This window comes from Capsicum annuum, chromosome 9, assembly GCF_002878395.1.
Source record: "Capsicum annuum cultivar UCD-10X-F1 chromosome 9, UCD10Xv1.1, whole genome shotgun sequence".
In the NCBI taxonomy this organism is placed as follows: Eukaryota; Viridiplantae; Streptophyta; class Magnoliopsida; order Solanales; family Solanaceae; genus Capsicum; species Capsicum annuum.
This window is the reverse complement of record NC_061119.1, coordinates 2,415,697-2,433,955: the sequence shown is the minus strand read 5'-3', so window position 1 is coordinate 2,433,955 and position 18,259 is coordinate 2,415,697. Positions and strand designations below refer to the sequence as shown.

The 18,259-nt window shown below is 35.0% G+C and overlaps 1 protein-coding gene across 3 annotated transcripts; it reads right to left on the bottom strand.

Moving 5' to 3' along the window:
- Window positions 1-1,554: 1,554 nt before the first annotated feature.
- LOC107843204 (dnaJ protein ERDJ2) lies at window positions 1,555-10,522 on the bottom strand. 3 transcript variants are annotated; one of them, XM_016687430.2, is made up of 12 exons: window positions 10,333-10,503; window positions 9,821-9,870; window positions 7,120-7,341; window positions 6,935-7,030; window positions 6,296-6,416; window positions 6,093-6,199; window positions 5,710-5,927; window positions 5,245-5,422; window positions 5,029-5,148; window positions 4,341-4,427; window positions 3,641-3,751; window positions 1,555-2,743 (listed from the first exon to the last, which is right to left on the bottom strand). In XM_016687430.2, the coding sequence occupies exons 3-12, from the start codon at window positions 7,303-7,305 to the stop codon at window positions 1,907-1,909; spliced, it is 2,061 nt and encodes a 686-aa protein (XP_016542916.2). In that variant the 5' UTR covers window positions 7,306-7,341; window positions 9,821-9,870; window positions 10,333-10,503; the 3' UTR covers window positions 1,555-1,906. The 3 variants fall into 3 exon arrangements, with proteins under 3 accessions (XP_016542916.2, XP_016542915.2, XP_016542918.2); XM_016687429.2 differs by lacking the exon at window positions 9,821-9,870 and having other exon boundaries at window positions 10,333-10,522; XM_016687432.2 differs by lacking the exon at window positions 9,821-9,870 and having other exon boundaries at window positions 10,321-10,503.
- Between the last annotated feature and the right edge of the window lie 7,737 nt (window positions 10,523-18,259).

Genomic DNA, 18,259 nt, shown 5'->3' with positions numbered 1-18,259 from the left:
AACATGATTGGCTAGTCTATGTTGCTTGAACTCTTCAAAAGTGCCACTTGGTGCTTGTCGGATCCTCCCAAAGTATCTGACACTGGCGCAAACATGATGTTTGAAGAGTCTGAGCAACACGATTAGCTAGTCTATGTTGCTTGAACTCTTCGAAAGTGCCACTTGGTGCTTGTCGGATCCTTCCAAAGTATCTGATACTGACGCAACAACATTTTTGGAGAGTCTGAGCGTAACTGGCGCTATTCATTACATCATGTCCTATTCTCCAACAACTACAATTGATTGTTGTTGTGTTTTTCTGTTAACAGGAACTGAGTAAAACTCCAACGATTATCGCTAGTGGACACCATGCGAAATTGCATATTGAAGGCCAGAGACTGGTAATTGATGAAGGTGGTGGATTTGAAGATAAGCCAGTGGCTGCAATAGTGCTTCCTTCAATGGAAGTTGTAAGGGATACTGATCATTTGGTGAAATAGATTATGGTTTTTGTGTTATGTTATATTTGCTATATGTTTGAATCTTTATTGATGAGTTCATAAGTAATCTCTACCTAGAGAATCATATTATTATGTTGTAGATTCTCTACTTTTTGATATGTTACAGAGGAGATCTTCCCATTATTAAAACCATGAACTTCGTTTATACGTCGAAACACGGGCCTTATGCAATGGTGTATAGTTGTCTCTGTGTGATTTACAGGTCGGGGTTTGAGCCGTGGAAGCAGACACTAATGTTTGCATTTGGATAGGCTGTCTACGTAACACCTAGAGGCACGGCCCTTTTCCAAATCTTGCTAATGTGGAATGCTTTGCATTGGTCTGCCGCTAAAATAGACTCAATTAGTTTCTGCAAAATGGTTTGTTCTCTTTTAGCTTGATTGTGTCAAAAAATAGTGTGGAATAGCCTCTCTATCCCACAAAGATGGTGAAAAGATCTGTGCGCGTTTTACCCTTAGATCTTATTTGTGGAATTATACTGGGTATGTTGTTGTTAGTGTTGTACACACCAAATGAGTTTTATTAAAGCGTATTTGAACATCAACGCAATCTCACCAAAAAAGAATACACCATTACATCTTTACCCCTATCTCGACGTAAGAAGAAAAAGGAAAAGCAAGTACATCCTTGAGAGAATTTGTTCGTCATGTATATACTATATATAAACAAATAGTTAAAGCGTGCGATATAATAAGCAAAAAAAAATGAATTGATCGACTATTCAGTGCAAACTCATAAATAAGCGATTATAGAAAGTTTAGATGTAAAGTCAACTAGAATTTGACATACAAACAAAGCAAACATGAATATTAAGGGGTGGTTTGATATACCGGATAAGGGAAATAACTCCGAGATCCCATGTTTGGTATGAGGCGTTAATTGATCCTGGGATTATTTTACGTCATCTTTTGTAGAAAAATAGTCGGACTACTATCCCATATAGAAGGTGCGACAAAATAGTCCCGTAGGATATCCCAACTCATGGGAAATCCCTACTTTTCCCATCCGGTATACCAAACGACCCCTAAGTTGAATCAACAAGAACCATCTATAGTGGAACAAAAAAAAAAAGGACTAATTTAAGCTCTAAAGAGTAAACTGCTATGAAATGTTTTATTCATGTCAAATTACAGTAGTTAACAGCTCTAAGTATATCAACTGTAGAATGGTAGTCCAAAGTCAATTGCCTGATATAGTCATATACCAAAAAACCCAACAAAAAAAAAAAAAAAAACTATTAAATACTCTTCTTACCTGCCATTCCTCCACCCCAGCTCCCCAAACATTTGGAGTGAGAGGGACGTTTTCGCGCAGGTTGCCTCTCTTCTCTTCGCTTCTCCCCCGAAAATTGAAACATCATGTGACCGGGGAAATTTAGGAGAACAACAACTAGCCGAGAAAGGAAGTTAGTCAGCTTCTGAACCAGATTCATCTGAGCCTGAACTGTTGCCCTTGTTATGGGCTGAGCCATTGGCCACGGCTCCTTTACTCTTTGTTTCCTTTGCATCTTCTTCATCTTCGCTGTATTCACTTTCATAATCATCGTAATCTTCTTCTTCTTCTTCCTCGTCCTCTTCAATTCCGTCCTCCATTGCAGGTGTCTCATCTGCTGCGAATCCACCTCTGGTTCCAGCTCTGCTGCGTTTCATAACCTTTAACTTTAGATTCGACTTTGCATCACAACCAATCCAAGAGTCACATAAGCAGAAAGAGCTCAAGTTGTAGTTTCCTTCAGCTGGAGCTTGGAACTTCCCCATTACCAGTCTTGAACCATTTTTCACCTTCTCGATTGCTTCTTTAACGGCAGCGTTTATTTCCCTTGGAGTTGCACCAGACCCTTCCTTCAACTCCTGAAGTGTTTTCGATACAGCAATTATTGCTGTAGCTTCATCCATGAAACTAACCTTCTGAGAGAGCCACACATCATTCGAAAAGGAGTCCGCAAGCATCAACCAGAAATTCTCCTCTTTGTCAAAAGGAAAATACGGACAATGTGGAAGGGCGCGTATCAAGCCACTACCACGCTTAATAGTGACCCAAGCATGCATGGTAACGATGTCACCCTCTTGAATTCCCTCCTCGCCTTCGGTCTCACATGCGATATCAATTGTCACTGACGGCATCATTTCAAGAACCATCTCCACATCGTGGGATTCACTATTGGAGAACCCAGCAACTTGAGTCAGCAGATCAGCACGTTCATCCGGTGTCATGTCGCGGAAGTCTTGAAATGTACGAACTTTCTGTACATGGAAGAAAGCGTTAGGGATATCCAAAACAAAAGACTTCACTTGGCAAAGCCCGTGCTAATCCTTACTAATCAATACAAGCATGCTGCCACATGAAAGAAAGAAGAAAAAACGGAGTATGCCACATCATTTACATCACAGGTAAAGAAAGAAGTTGCTTCAGTATGAATAAGAAAAACATGGAATGTTAACACACCAGGATAAATTAACCTGAAAACCACATAACCAATGTACATATTGGCTCCTTTAACTAGGACAGTCCACAGTATTCTAGTGAATACAGAGAAACACACCATTAAAGAAAAATATTCCAAGGTAATCCCAAAAGACCTTGTAAGATTATGACTCATTGTTTCATAAATGTGATGCACAAGGGAAAAAGAAGAAACTGATTACAGATGTCATTAGACTTCACAGGGAAAGCATTCATTGCATAGGCTTGCCACTGTGACACATATGTGACACACACAAAGCAAGTGCCAAACTTTAACGATGGGAAGTGTAAATTTGTAACATGCTAAAATAGTTAACTCAAAATTAACGGAACGCCACTTGATCACAAAAACCAAGGAAAGCATCTTACAGGACATTGAGTAGTCATAAAAGTGAACACCATATGACTTAAGTGTACAAATCAAAACATTTCAACCATTATTGAGTAAAAGTTAGTTTTTCCTGATATATTACTGAGAAAAAGTTAGTTTTTCCTGATATATTACTGAGAAAGTGAGAATAATAATTATCACAGATAAAATATTGGAAATAATCTCATTCCTGATGATGAATTGGAAGCACCAATCAGATAATCAACAACAATCTCATTCCAACATTCAGTAAGAGGCAGATCTGTTTAGAAATTTTGAGGAAGAGATGAAAAGCAATAATTGCAACCTTTCTCGCAATCTTTTTAACAACAGCCTCGCTAAAGTGTGGCAGCTGCAAAAATGGTGCAAACCCTTCACTGGATCCACCTGCTGCTTTCCTTGCGCTGAGAGGTACTGCCTGCATCATTAACAGTAAAATGCCTTAGAAATGAGAACCAACTGTGCCGGCAATGTGCATAAATGAATCTGAGTAATATACTGGACTTCCTAGGTCCTAAACCTTTTTAAAAGGGATGGAAACAGCTCCGACTCCCAAACAAGTAACTGTTGGAAGTCCAAATTTTGTGCATAAAAACCTCATCAAAACAACTGAGAGAAATAAAACGAAGGCTGACAAAACATTCATCTTATTATCTTAATGCATCAATCTCCACAATATTTGACAGAAAACAAGAATAAGCAGTGATGCTCGTATAAATGTGTATCCATGATTATGACTTCAGTTAATATAATTGAAATACATTAAGCAAGTACAAATATAGAGACAACAGTAGATGATTACAGTCAAATGATAGTTCAGGTACACAAGATGATATTCAATAAGTTATCACAAAATTTACTGTTCTCTTGCTCTACTGAAACGGGAAAGAAGAGTAAAAATTGATAAGAAATATGTGTGTAAGACGGGATGCGCACACTTGCACATAATAGATGTAGAAACTAGTGATGATTTTTCAGAAAAGAACTGAGTCTCTAGAAAACCTAACCTGAACAACACTCTGAGACAGTTCCATCACTCCTATTGCAGGTCTTAGCCATCCATGCCCCACCGGAGGGCGTGGAATAATAGCCATCTGAATGCAACAAGACAAACTCCTTCCGTTACCATAGCAACTCATATTATGTTAAGCAACAAAAATAAACGTGAGATACGACTTGATAAAGATTAAAAGAACAGAGCATAAAAAGAATGAAAAGCTGGATATTTTTATGCCTAGGTTATAAAACGTCATTGCCCCTCCTCTCTCCCATGCACAGCTCAAAGAAAAACATAATCAATTTGGAATTCTCTGAAGTGAACAATCCAACAGCAAGCCACTGTTTAAACCATTTACGGAACATTACTTGCATGTGACGTCATTTCCTAGATACTATGTATAGCCACATCTTCACAATTTTAGGATGTGCCTACTATTTTTGACATAGTAGTACATTATTCTCCTTCCATCCTTGTTTTCTTTCTCCTATTTCTTGCTATATGTGTTAATTTATTTTGTAGTTGATTATGCTCCAGATATTTGTTGATTTGTAACGGTTAGTTCATACAGAACCAGAGTAATACTGGAGTGAATCAAGTTGATCCTACACCTCAATACTATTCCTATACACTCTACCATTTGATCCCTAACAGAAGTAGTAAGAGTATAAGACTACAAACAGGAAGAATGGTGATACCTTCATCAATTCTTCCAGAAGCCGAGGTGCGAGTTCAAGAACGCGTTTGAAATCACGCTGTAAAGTTGGAGACAAGGATGCCGTCTTATGCGTCAATTGAGTTTGAAGCAACAATTCAGTCTGCAAGCAGAGAAGTACTTATGGCTATATTCTTAAAGGACAGCCCTGACAAGGCTTTTTGACCTCGGAAAAAAAAATGAGAGAGACCACACATGCCTTTACTAAAGCGGGATGCTGCTTCCAAAACTTGGCCTGTTCTTGCCGAATATTCTTAAGATCCAGATTTAGCTCACTCCTAACTAAGACAAACAGTCTCTGCAGAGGTTCTTCATCAGACCGACGGACAGGAATATCCATGAATTCAGAAGCCTTAATGAAAACATCCATGACCTTGCTGCATCATTGAAGCAACATTACAAGTGACAGAATAGAGTAAATAAAAGAAACATTATTCTTGAAAGCTACAACTACCGCACAGTGGAAGAGGAGAGAGAACTATTTGGTTCAAGAAGACAAACTAGAAATCAAAACATGGCTATTCAACTATCACATAGAATTCAGTGAGCAAATATGATTTTCAATATTATGAAAGCAATATACAAACTTTTTTTTGACAAAAGTACTGTTGAAAGCAATATACAAACTTAAATGTGTATATCGTAGACTATTTCTCTCACATACCTTGGAGCTAAAGAAGGCTTCATTAAATGGTAATATGCGGCTAATGTTGAGTGCATAACATAGTTTCCAGTATACTTTGACGACCTAGACAAGTATATAACAGAAATTGTCAAGGGCAGAATTATACAGACTCCAACTATTCCAAGCAGCAGTATTCCTTCGGATGCTCCATCAATGTTCAGAAGGAACTGAGGGAGGGCAATGCCCATTTGAAGCCCCTGCAGGAAGCACAAAAAGAGGGAAAATAAGATTCATTAAAAATGAGTACATTCCTTGCATAGGAAATGATCATGTCTCGGAAGAAAAAGTACAATAATTCAATGTGGACATTTCAATGTCCTCCTAGCTCCCACATCTACAAAATGATGATAGAATTGGATTACCTGCCGTCCATCGGGATGGCCATATTTTTCAAAATTTTCCCTAGATACCGGATCTGTCAGAGCCTGATAAGCCTTTGAGATGAATTCAACAAAGTATGAGTGTGCCTCTGCAATGGAAGGTTTGAACAGTCAAGGCCAAGTGGCTACAAATATACCTCGTCAGATTAATACCTAGGTGAACACATGATAATGCTGAGTCTAACCTGGATCTGGATTTTTATCGGGATGATACTGAATGGAAAGTCTCCGATATGCCTTCTTTATTTCAGAGTCTGAAGCTCCATATTCCACTCCAAGAATACTGAATGGCTCGAATATTTGGACCTACACATCAAAATGTTTAAAAAAAGCACAAAGGGTAATCCTAGAGGGCAGTAATAAGGTAATAAATATGGTGGTTTTAATAATGTGTTATTAAGATCAATGGAATTTGAACTTATCAATATATATACGACCATGATAATTTGACATCAGTAAAAGATACCTCATTGCTTGTCTAAGTAAAACATTTATGAGATGTGAATTTGAAGACTTACCGAATATGACCAACTGAGACGAACACTAAAAAAATTTAAGAACAAGTGTTGAACTATTATAGATATAGCACTAGGTTCAAGAACATGCATAAATTATCTTAAAACCAAATTAAATCCTATCCAAAGATGGCTTAAAAGCACAGCAACACCTAAACGGGGCTGATAAATTTGCTAAAAAACATATTGCACTTTCTACAACTATTACTACCAATAGTATCATTTTTTGGAAAAAGGTTGCCACACGCTTGCATTACCAACAAAGATGAGGCAATCAAATTTAAGAAGAACCAGATAAACAGAAATTACCTCAGTGTTGATATGCTTGATGTAATAAACTAGAACAGCCATGACGACCCACAGCAGTACAAGGGTCAGATTACTGTACGTTGAGAAGTTTGAAATCTGAATATCAGAAGAAGAAAATAAATAAATCCGATTACAGAATTTAACTTCAATATTAAAACCCTTCACTAGGCTAAACAGAAACTTGCCCGCCTGAATATGGATTTGTGATATTTCCCAGACCGAACGCAGACTGAACACTGGCAGTTGATTTTGGCAGCCTTTTTCTTGAAAGCACCAAATAAATTGACTATAGTGTAAGGAACTAGTGGCAGAGCCATTAATGTCAAGACAAAGATGGGGAAAAGTGCGCTGTTCTCTTCAGAAGCCCCCATAATGAATTTCTCTTAGAATCTAGCAGTATATACTTCCTGAAATAGTAATTCATATTAGAGTCCAAACATCCAAAAAGGGCCCAAACCAGCCTTAATATATATTTTGAAAAACTTATATACTTGGAACCAAACTTTCTCAAACACTGCCTTATATCATGACAAGTTCAGCTAAGCTGAACTAAGCTTAATATACTACTGAAATGGCTGTTTCCATTGAGAATAACTCATCAAATATAAGAGCATGACAAAATCCAATTCAAGGAGGCCAAAGACAGTTGGTGAAAAAAGCAGAACCAAATATTAACTGCAATGTTGTACATATTGGTTCAATTTTTAAGAATTTTCTTTTTTGATAACATCAACAAGTATTTTCATCATGATAAGTTCAGAGCAGAACTGCCTAAGAGCAATTCTGATCCATCAAAAGCAAGCTAGCGTGATGATAAGAAATTGCAGAAGTTCAATAACTCGTCTATTCGAACTTTATCAACACTCATTTACCATCACAAAAATGAGATAACAAAAGGTACTCCTGAAAATGGTGATCGCGATTCATGGAAAATGCTCACATATCCTCCAATTCACTAGCAAAAACTACTGCTCCAATTTGCATAACTTGAACAAAAATTGCTAAACCCATACCTACTTTTGTTTCGAACTTCATCAATCTTACTACACCATGTCTTTTTAAAAATTATTTAAAATTGTAGCGGTCGGGCCAGCTCTCGCGCACCACAACTAATTCCACGAGAAACTTACCACCTCCCACAAAAAAAGGCTACTACATAACTTTGTCTACCAAAGCTAGTACAAACGTGAGGAAATCACCTAGTATTTTAACCTGGAACCTCATAGTTCTCAACCCACTATCTCGACTAATTCCACGAAATGCATGTCACCTCCCACCAACAACAGATACCAGGTGACTACGTCCACCAAGGCTATGACAAATGGAAAGAAATCACCTAGTATTCAAACGTACGACTTCATAGTTCTCAACTCACTTTATTGACCACAACACAGAAACCCTTGGGTGCGTTATCAAGAGCTCTATCTATCAAGACTAGACAAATGGACAGAAATCACCTAGTATTTAAAAGTGTTCGAGTCAGCTTACACATGCCTCGACTAATTTCACACGACACCTACTACCTCCCACCAAGGTAACTACGTCCACCAAGTCTATGACATATAGGAAGAAATCACCTGGCATTTCAACCTAAACCTCATAATTCCCAACCCACGTCATTAACCACTAGGCCCCCAGACCCTTGAGTGCGTTTCTAAACCATGTTAAAAATGAAAAAGATTTTTTTTCTTTTTCTATAAATAATGGTGGGTGGACCAGCTTTCATGCACCTCGACTAATTCCACAACATGTCTGCCACCTCCCATTGACAATAGCTAACTATGTCCACTAAGCCTATGACATATAGGACGATATCACCTAGTATTTGGACCTAAAAACTGATAATTCTTAATCCACTTCATTGACCACTTATTGACACACCCTTGAGTAAGTTACTACTATTCGTGTTAAAAATGAAAAAGCTTCTTTTTTCTTTTTTTCTTTTTTTGATAACAATAATATCCAGACCAACTTCCTTGCACCTCACTTAACTCCACAACATACCTACCACCTACCACCAACAACAAGTACCACAAGTGCAAGGTAGCTCGATCCACCAAGGCTATAACAGATGAAAATAAATCACCTAATATTTGAACCTGCGATCTGATAGTTCCAAATCCACTTCATTGACCACCAGCCCGCACACCCTTAGGTGCATTACTACACCGTGTTTGTTAAAAATAAAAAAGAGCTTTTTTCTTTTTTTCTTTTTTTTTTTTGATAATAGTTGGGTCCAGGCCAGCTTCCCGTGCTAGCTTCCATGCACCTCAAATAATTTCACAACCGACCACCTCCCACCAGCAACACCTGCAACATGTACTAGGCAACTCTATCCATCGAGACAAGGACACATGAAAGGAAATCCCCTAATATTTAACCGTTCTCAATCCAATTCATAGACCACTACACCACGCCCTTAAGCAAGTTACTACACCATATAAAAATGGAAAAAAAGAAAAGAGCTTTTTCATTTCTTAATAACAGCAATATCGTGCTAGCTCTCAACTAATTCCACAACATACCTGCCACCTCTCAGTGGCAACAGTTACCAAGTAACTAACCCTATCCACCAAGTCTACAAAATATAGAAAGAAATCACCTAATATTTGAACTTGATACCTCATAATTCTCAATCCACTTCATTGACATACTTTGACTAACGTCACAAGATACCTACCACCTCCCCCCATCAATACCAACAACATCTACCAGCTAATCAAGGCAAATACCCAAAGACAAATAGAAAGAAACCACCTAGTATTTGAACCTAAGACCTCATACTTCTCAATCAACTTCATTAACCATTAGGCCACATCCTTCGGTACATTCGCCATGTTAAAAAATTGAAAACAAGCTTCTTTTTTTATTTCCTGAAAACCATACCAGCTTTCACACGCCTCGACTAATTTCACAAAATACCAACCAACTCCAGCCTGCAACAACAATAAGTACCAGGTTAAAACAAATTAAAACAAATCACCTAAGGTTTAAACCTGCCTCATACTTCTCAATCAACTTCATTAACCATTAGGCCACATCCTTCGTTACATTTATTACGCCATGTTAAAAAAATGAAAAAAAGCTCCAGCTTTTACAAACCTCGACTAATTTCACAGAATACCTACCAACTCCAGCCCGCAACAACAAAAATTACCAGGTAAAACAGGTGAAAACAAATCACCTAAGGTTTAAACCTGACACCTCATAGTTCTCAATCCACTTCATTGACCATTACGCCATGTTAAAAACGAAAAACACCTCAATACCGAAGATCAGTTTATCATAAAATCACGAACTATGTATCTCAATCACCAAAAAAAAAAAAAATCATCAATTTATTTGCCCTAAGCAAAATAGTATCATATAGAAACGGAAAAACGAACAATTTGACTCACGGTGAATGCAGATCGCCGATGTTGAATGTAACCGGAAAGTTCGACGGAGGTAATTCCGACGGTCGCCGGGGTATCGGAAAAACGTGAAGCGGCTACCGGCGGAGGACGGAGGTAGGCGGCTTAAATATTTGCAAGTAAAATTTTAGATCGGCTACAGTTTGCTTTCGACTCAAAAGTATATTACAAGTTTAATGTTATTTGCTATTATGACCTCGGAATTTATATTAGTTGTCTAATTTATCTCTAATGTTACCTAATATATGTTATGACCCCAACGCTATATTTTTTGGAGCTTAATTATAGAAAATCTCAATTTTGGATCTGTCGAGATGATTAGCTCTCGATACATTTTTTCGTTATAAAAATACATAATTAGCTCACGATATATTTTTTGGATTTTATGTCTATCGAGATACATAATACATACAACAAAGATACATTTTTTTCTTTCGTAAAGATATATGATTAGCTCTAATATATTTTTCTTTGATTTTGGGTTTGTCGAGATACATAATTAGCTCCTGATGCATTCAACGAAGATACATAATTAGTTGAGATTCTTGCAATTATTTTGTAATGGTGGAATTTGTACAAATATGGTAACTTAAGATGTATGTTTGACCATCCAATAGTTTGTCGGAAAAAAAAATTCTATTTGTATGAGGTAGGGGTAATATTTGTGTACATTATTACCCTCTTCAAATATCATTTGTGAAATTATAATGAATATATTATTATTATTATTTGACCATCTGTAATTTTGATCTCTTTACATGTTTTTATTATCTAATTTCTCAAATATTTTCTTATGATATATTTTAGTTCACTTTGGTCATCTAGACGTTTAGCAAAAATAACCTCTTTATAGAAATAAATTTGACATATATTATATCATTCGTGGAGTTATGCTAATATATTATTATTGTTTGACTGTCTAGAATTTTGATCTCTCTATCTTTTCCAATTTAATTTCAAATATCAATCAATATAGAATATCTATATTATTTTATCAATTAATCTACAAATTTCACCATTTTCACTAATAATATAGAATCATTATTCAATTGGGTGTGCTGACCTCATCAGACCAATTACTTCATGCCACGTCATCTATTTTACGTGGTCTGTTTCTATTTCAAGAAACATTTATTGTACTTGTAACTTAATTTTCATTATATTACACGATTTGTTTTTCAAATAAGTTGCCATTAATTTTTATGTTTTAGATGAATTAATTTTAAATTTTGATGAATTATTGTGAATGATAGATGGTAGTTTAATATATTTAATCATTATTTAAAAATTTTGAATTCTAACTCTAAATATATAACTGTCTTTGATAGAAAACGTTTTATCTTTAAAGAGTTATTTTCGACATAAATCTAAATAGTTGGAAGACGGGAACAAGCCATTGGATAGAAAGCCAAGAGATATATGTACGGCAAATGGATCAATAAATATGAAAATAACCAGAGGCGAACACAGGAATTGAAGATAGGGGGTGCACTATTTTCTTTAACATGATCATGTCTATCAACTACATAATTTGGCATACAATTTTTTTAAACTAAAAAATTATTAAAAAAAAAAAAAAAAAACATTATGATCATAGTATAAACTTCAAAATGATCAAATGACATTAATTTAGTACTAATACAACAAAAGTAGAGCATCCTTTCATACTAGACATCGATGCGTTTTCATATTCTGAAAATGGTCAATGATTGAATCGTTGCTTATATTTACAAATACATCCTTTTTAATGTAACAAACTAAACAATCAATTAAAAAATGCATCACCAATACTGCTACGCAACTCAATTCTTGATATGCTTCATGGATGAAAAAAACTCTCTCTACGATTGCAGTAGCGAGAGAACTGAAAAAACTGTCCGTTGAGTGTGTGTGTTCTAACGTATATTTATTAGCCGTTTGGTCATGAAAATTATTAGTTTTTTTCGAAAAACTATTTCACTTTAGTGAAAAAAGTGAAAACAATATGGGTTTGGCCATAAAAATTACAAATCCAATTCCGAAATTATATTTGAAAAAGTTAAATGAAGGTGACAAAGGTACACAGTAAAATGGCTGGAGCATTAAATATAAAGGCAAAAAAATAGAAGAGGGATGCTTGTAAGGTGTTGAACCTGCGACGTCACGGACCAAGAGACCTTTCATCTGTTTTCTGAACCAATGCACCCAAAGAAACTTTGATATTATGGGTGCACAATTTAATATTTTACCACGTTTTTACACTATCTATACATATATATACAGTTTTTTAAAAAAAGTTACCGGGTGCAAGTGCACCCTCATGGATCTACGTGGGTCCGCCTCTGAAAATAACATACGTGGTGATTATAACAGGAATACAAGATTTGATGATCAAATTTAGAAAGATCGATATATACACCACTAACACTGCAGGCATATAAATAGTTAGATGGTGATCACATTCAAAGGCGAATTCATGATTTCAAAAAGACGAATGCATCGTTGCTTTTAAGATAAGATCTAAAATTTTATAATAACGACAACTCGAATGATCACAGATTTACATAACTTGTTTTTTATACGTAAATCATCCCTGATTGCATTAGTGCTTTATTTACTGCTAAGTATATGAATATATAGATCTCTAAGTGATGAGAAGAAAAAATGAAACTGATTTTAAATAAGATTACAATAAAGAAAGAGGGGGAATATGCTAAGGGTAAAGCGTCAATTTTAATCTACCGATAGATTCATCAGGAGGCAGTTCACATTGATTATATCATCTTTCCATCTTCCAACACATCTCATCTTCTCTCCAAACCTCGTGGCCCTCGTCCCCACCACTCTACACCTTTACCCCCTACACCCAGTCACATCGATGAAAGTAGGAAAAACAAGTTAGACAAGGGGCATTCCACATTGATTGTATCATCTCTATCAAGTAGGAAAAACAAGTTAGACAAGGGGCATTCCACATTGATTGTATCATCTCTATCTTTCAACGCACCTGATCTTCTCTCCCAATACTGTAGATCTCATTTCCGACCACCATCCTACGCCTTTACTCTAACCCTTACCTGTCAGTGAAAATAGGAAAAAAAAAAGTAATACACCTCATCTTCTCCCCTAACCCTGTAGCCCCTGGCCTCACTATCCTTACACCTTTAGTTCCAATTCCACCTCTCATATTTTTTATCTAGATCGTATATAAATGTTCTTAGGATGATATTTTTGTTTACATAACGAACTCAAGAAAATAAGTAACGATTCACTTTTCTCCCTAGAAAATATTTGTTTTCTTAGTAAACACACCTAAGATAGAAATAAAATTTGCGTAAACTATACCCTTCATATAGTCCAATTTAGAGTCGTCAATATGGGTCAGACCCATTGGGCCGGCCCGACCCGGCTTGCAATTTGATGGAGTTGAACTTCATTTTTTGCAGCCCATTTAAGAATAGAGCTTTTTAGTCCGGATCGAATAAGCCTGTGGCCCGTGGGGCTTGAGCAATGTGGGTTGGGCTAGCTCGTGAGCCGGCCCGTAAGTCAAATACATGATACTATTTAGATTGCTTATTAGTATTTTTATTTGGTTCGAAGGATATCATGTCAAAAGTTCTTTAATTTTGCTATTAGGAGTATTTTTTTGGGTGTTGGAGGCTTAATTAACAAGTATTAATACTATGCAATATTGACTGATAATATTTATGTTTATTAACATTCTAAAATTAAATTATAAAATATTATTTTAAAAAAAATGGGCTGGCCCGTGAGGCTCGTAGCCCACAAAGTAATGGTGTGGGCTTGGTGTTTTTTGGCCCATCATTTTGATGGGCTAGTCCGGCCTGGCTCGTCAAATTTAAAGCCTGTATGGACAAGCCCGAATGAACTGGGCTGACCCATATTGACAGCTCTAGTCCAATTGTGAAATTCTGGTCTAATGGCAAAGTTAAAAACTTTATGGGTAAAACTCTCATACTCATTCAAGTGTCACTTAAAATCAAGATATTAATCAGTGGCATCTTTTAGAGTCGTTTGGTGTGAGGTATAAGGGTAAGGGTGTTAAGTGGGCCGGGCCGGGTCAACCCGAAACCGGCCCGTGATAGCTAATCGGGTTGGTTGGCCAGGCCGATTTGGGGTTAAGTGGGTCGGGCCGGGTCCGGGTTCAACAGTAAAAAAATTTAAAACAACCCTGACCCGGCCCACTTAACCCAACCCAGTTAAACCCACCTAAACTCGGTCAAACCCGGTTTAAAAACCGACCAAACCCATTTAAAAACAAAAAAAAAATCCAATATACACTGTATACACTCTAATATACACTATATATTTTTTAATAAATATATACACAATTACACATATATACGTACCATTCAATATATACGACTATACGTACTACTTTAAATAAAACATATACTACAACAGTACAATATATATATGCACTACAATATATATATATATAGTTATATACTAATTTATAAAACATATACACATTTATACGTTAAATATATACGTTTACAGAAGATATATACACATATATACACACCATTCAATATATATGTACTACTTTAAATACAACATATACTACAATATATATATATATATATATATATATATATATATATATAGTTATATACTAATTTATAAAACATATACACATGTATACATTAAATATATACTACTTTAGAAGAAATATACACATATATACGCACTATTCAATATATTATATATGTACTACTTTAAATAAAATATATACTACAACATATATATATATATATATATATATATATATATATATATATATATATATATGGTTATATACTAATTTATAAAACATATACACATGCATATGTTAAATATACACGTCTATAGAAGATATATACACATATATACGCACCATTCAATATATATGTACTACTTTAAATAAAACATGTACTACAATGTGCATATATATATACTACAATATATTTATATATAGTTATATACTAATTTATAAAACATATACGCATATATACGTTAAATATATACGTCTATAGAAGATATATACACATATATATGCATCATTCAATATATATGTACTACTTTAAATAAAATATACTACAATAAATATATACTACAATTTATTTATATATAGTTATATACTAATTTATAAAATATATACACATGCATACAATAAATATATACGTCTATAGAAGATATATACACATATATACGCATCATTCAATATATATGTACTACTTTAAGTAAAATATACTACAATATATTTACACTACAATATATACACACACTATATATATAGTTATCTACTAATTTATAAAACATATACACATATATGTTAAATTATACTACTTTAGAAGATATATACACACATATACGTACCAATCAATATATATGTACTACTTTAAATAAAATATACTACAATATATATACACTACAATATATACACACACACTATATATAGTTATATACTAATTTATAAACACATACACATGTATACGTTAAATATATACGTCTATAAAAGATATATACACATATATATGTACCATTCAATATATATGTACTACTTTAAATAAAATATACGACAATATATATATACTACAATATATAATTATATACATAGTTATATATTAATTTATAAAACATATACACATGTATACGTTAAATATATACGTCTATAGAAGATATATATACACATATATAAATTAATAATACTTGATAGTAAATTAATAATATATTAAAACTAAGTTATAATTAAATCCATAAAAAAAACAAAAAAAAAAACTTAACCGGTCTGGGTCGGTTAACCGGCGGGCCCTATTCGGACTTGGTTTGGGCCAAGTTAATCGGGTCCAAATCAATAAAAAAACTCGGCCCGGTACCGACCCCTAAAGCCCTAGGGCTTACCAGGCTGGGTCAAACCGGGCCGATTTTGTAAGTGGGGCGGGTCAGCCCGACCCATTTGACAGGCTTATATAGGGATTAAGTAATCTCAGGATAAAATGAAGGATCATTTTATCTCATGTTTGGTTGGAGTTATCCCGGGATAACTTATCACGGAATTAGTTCCCAACCGAACGACCCCTAAGTATATGATGACACACATGCAACTTGACGAGTATGCTTCATATCACTTCAACTATTTTCATCTTCTGAGCGTGCGAGTTTCTGATTAATCAACTCTATCTAACATCCACTTCATAAAATATATTTTTAAGTCTTAGTGACATGTTCTTATTTCACAAGATGCTGCACACTAGTTTATATTTCATCGACCCCGCTTCAATAGATACAACTCTAGCTATTACATAAAATTAGTCGAGCTACATGCAAATAAACTTTCGAACACTACAATTATAAAGAAAAGAATAAGGAATAATGCCACTAAGATGCACAAAAAGATCATAGTGTTGAAACCCCACAAGATGGACAAAGACTACTAATCACTTGCACATGACTTACATTAGTAGCCTTTCATTCCTCATCATTTTGTACATCAAAAATATTTTTTTGCCCCAAGGGGTGGTTGAGTTGGTTTGAAGGGGACAGTCGCGGGTTCGATCCACCCCTAATACCTTCTTAATTGAGCTCGTCGTATGGGGTTTTCCTAGTGCAATTTACATCTCCTGAGTGGTTTGCGAGCTATTGCACGGTGAGGGGTTTATCCGGTGCGCACACAGTGCTCACCCGAAGAGCAGAAGTTGTGACAAAGGGTGTAGCGACTGTGGGTTTTTCTGTAGTTTCCAAAACAAAAAATAAATCTTTTGTGGCATCTATATAGGTCCATTTTCCTTTTTTTTCTTCTTTTTTTTCATATGGTGTTCGGTATCCGTATTGGAGTCCGACTAATCCAGATTTGCATCGGGTAGGACCCATTTGAGGGACAGCACTCCGGATTTTTTCATATCCAAAACTCAAATTTGAAATCTCTGATTAAGGGAGGAACAACGTTATCCACTGTACCACATCGGTGTATGTAGGTCCATTTGGCTATATAGAACTCCATCTCTTTTTTTTTTTTGTGTAAAATAATACTAATACTTAACAAATTGACGATGGAGAAAGTTTTTATGTGGGGTCATTTACTCCCATCTCCACGCAACCCATCACTATGCAGTTGTGAATTTATATTTGGATGTTTCCCAAAATTTATATTTTTCCCCAAAAAGAAAAAATATTCAATTTATTTATATGCTTAATTATCACTAATTATGGTTAATTAATTACTTTAAAATATATTACTTAACCATAAAAAAAATGAAGAAACTATCTCATGCTCAATGATGAAACTAGAAATTTTTATAAGTGGATTAAAAAAAGAAAAATCAAACTTATGACTTCAACCAAGTTTTCAAATATCTTACGATGGAAATAACATTTGTAATGAATTACATAATTAAATCTCTCGATATAGTTATCAAAAAGATTATAATTCAAATATCGAAACAAACTATGACAGAACCAACTAAGCCAAAGGGGTTGTACACTCCTTAACATTTTTATATGTTCGATTTATCAGTTAAATTAATTTTTGCACACCTTTACTCTGTATTGAATCATTCTTCTTAAAACTTAAAAATGCATATAAATAAAAAAGGGAAAAAGAGTCAGAAATATATCTTGACGAAATTTGTTAGTAACATGTCTCAATTTTATGAAGGTCCCTATGACTCCCTTTGACTATTTATTATCGTAATTTTGTGGGCATATATTTGTCCTGTTAGATCACTTCAGACCCTTATGCCCTCAACAGTAATTCACCTGAATAAATACGATAATAAATAGTCGATAGGTCATAAGATAAAGGACAGCTCGGTGCACTAAAGCTACCGCTAAGCGCGGTGTTCGGGGAGGACCCCACCACAAGGATGTATTGTACACAGCCTTATCTTGCATTTCTGTCAGAGGCTGTTTCCAAGACTTGAACCCATGACCT

Excerpts from the sequence above, each read along its gene's own strand:
- LOC107843204 (XM_016687429.2), bottom strand. The coding sequence starts at position 7,305 with ATGGGGGCTTCTGAAGAGAACAGCGCACTTTTCCCCATCTTTGTCTTG. Across the intron at positions 7,031-7,119 it reads ACAAATCCATATTCAGGCGG|ATTTCAAACTTCTCAACGTA; the intron begins GCAAGTTTCTGT and ends TCTGATATTCAG. Across the intron at positions 3,752-4,340 it reads TGTCTCAGAGTGTTGTTCAG|GCAGTACCTCTCAGCGCAAG; the intron begins GTTAGGTTTTCT and ends TTAATGATGCAG.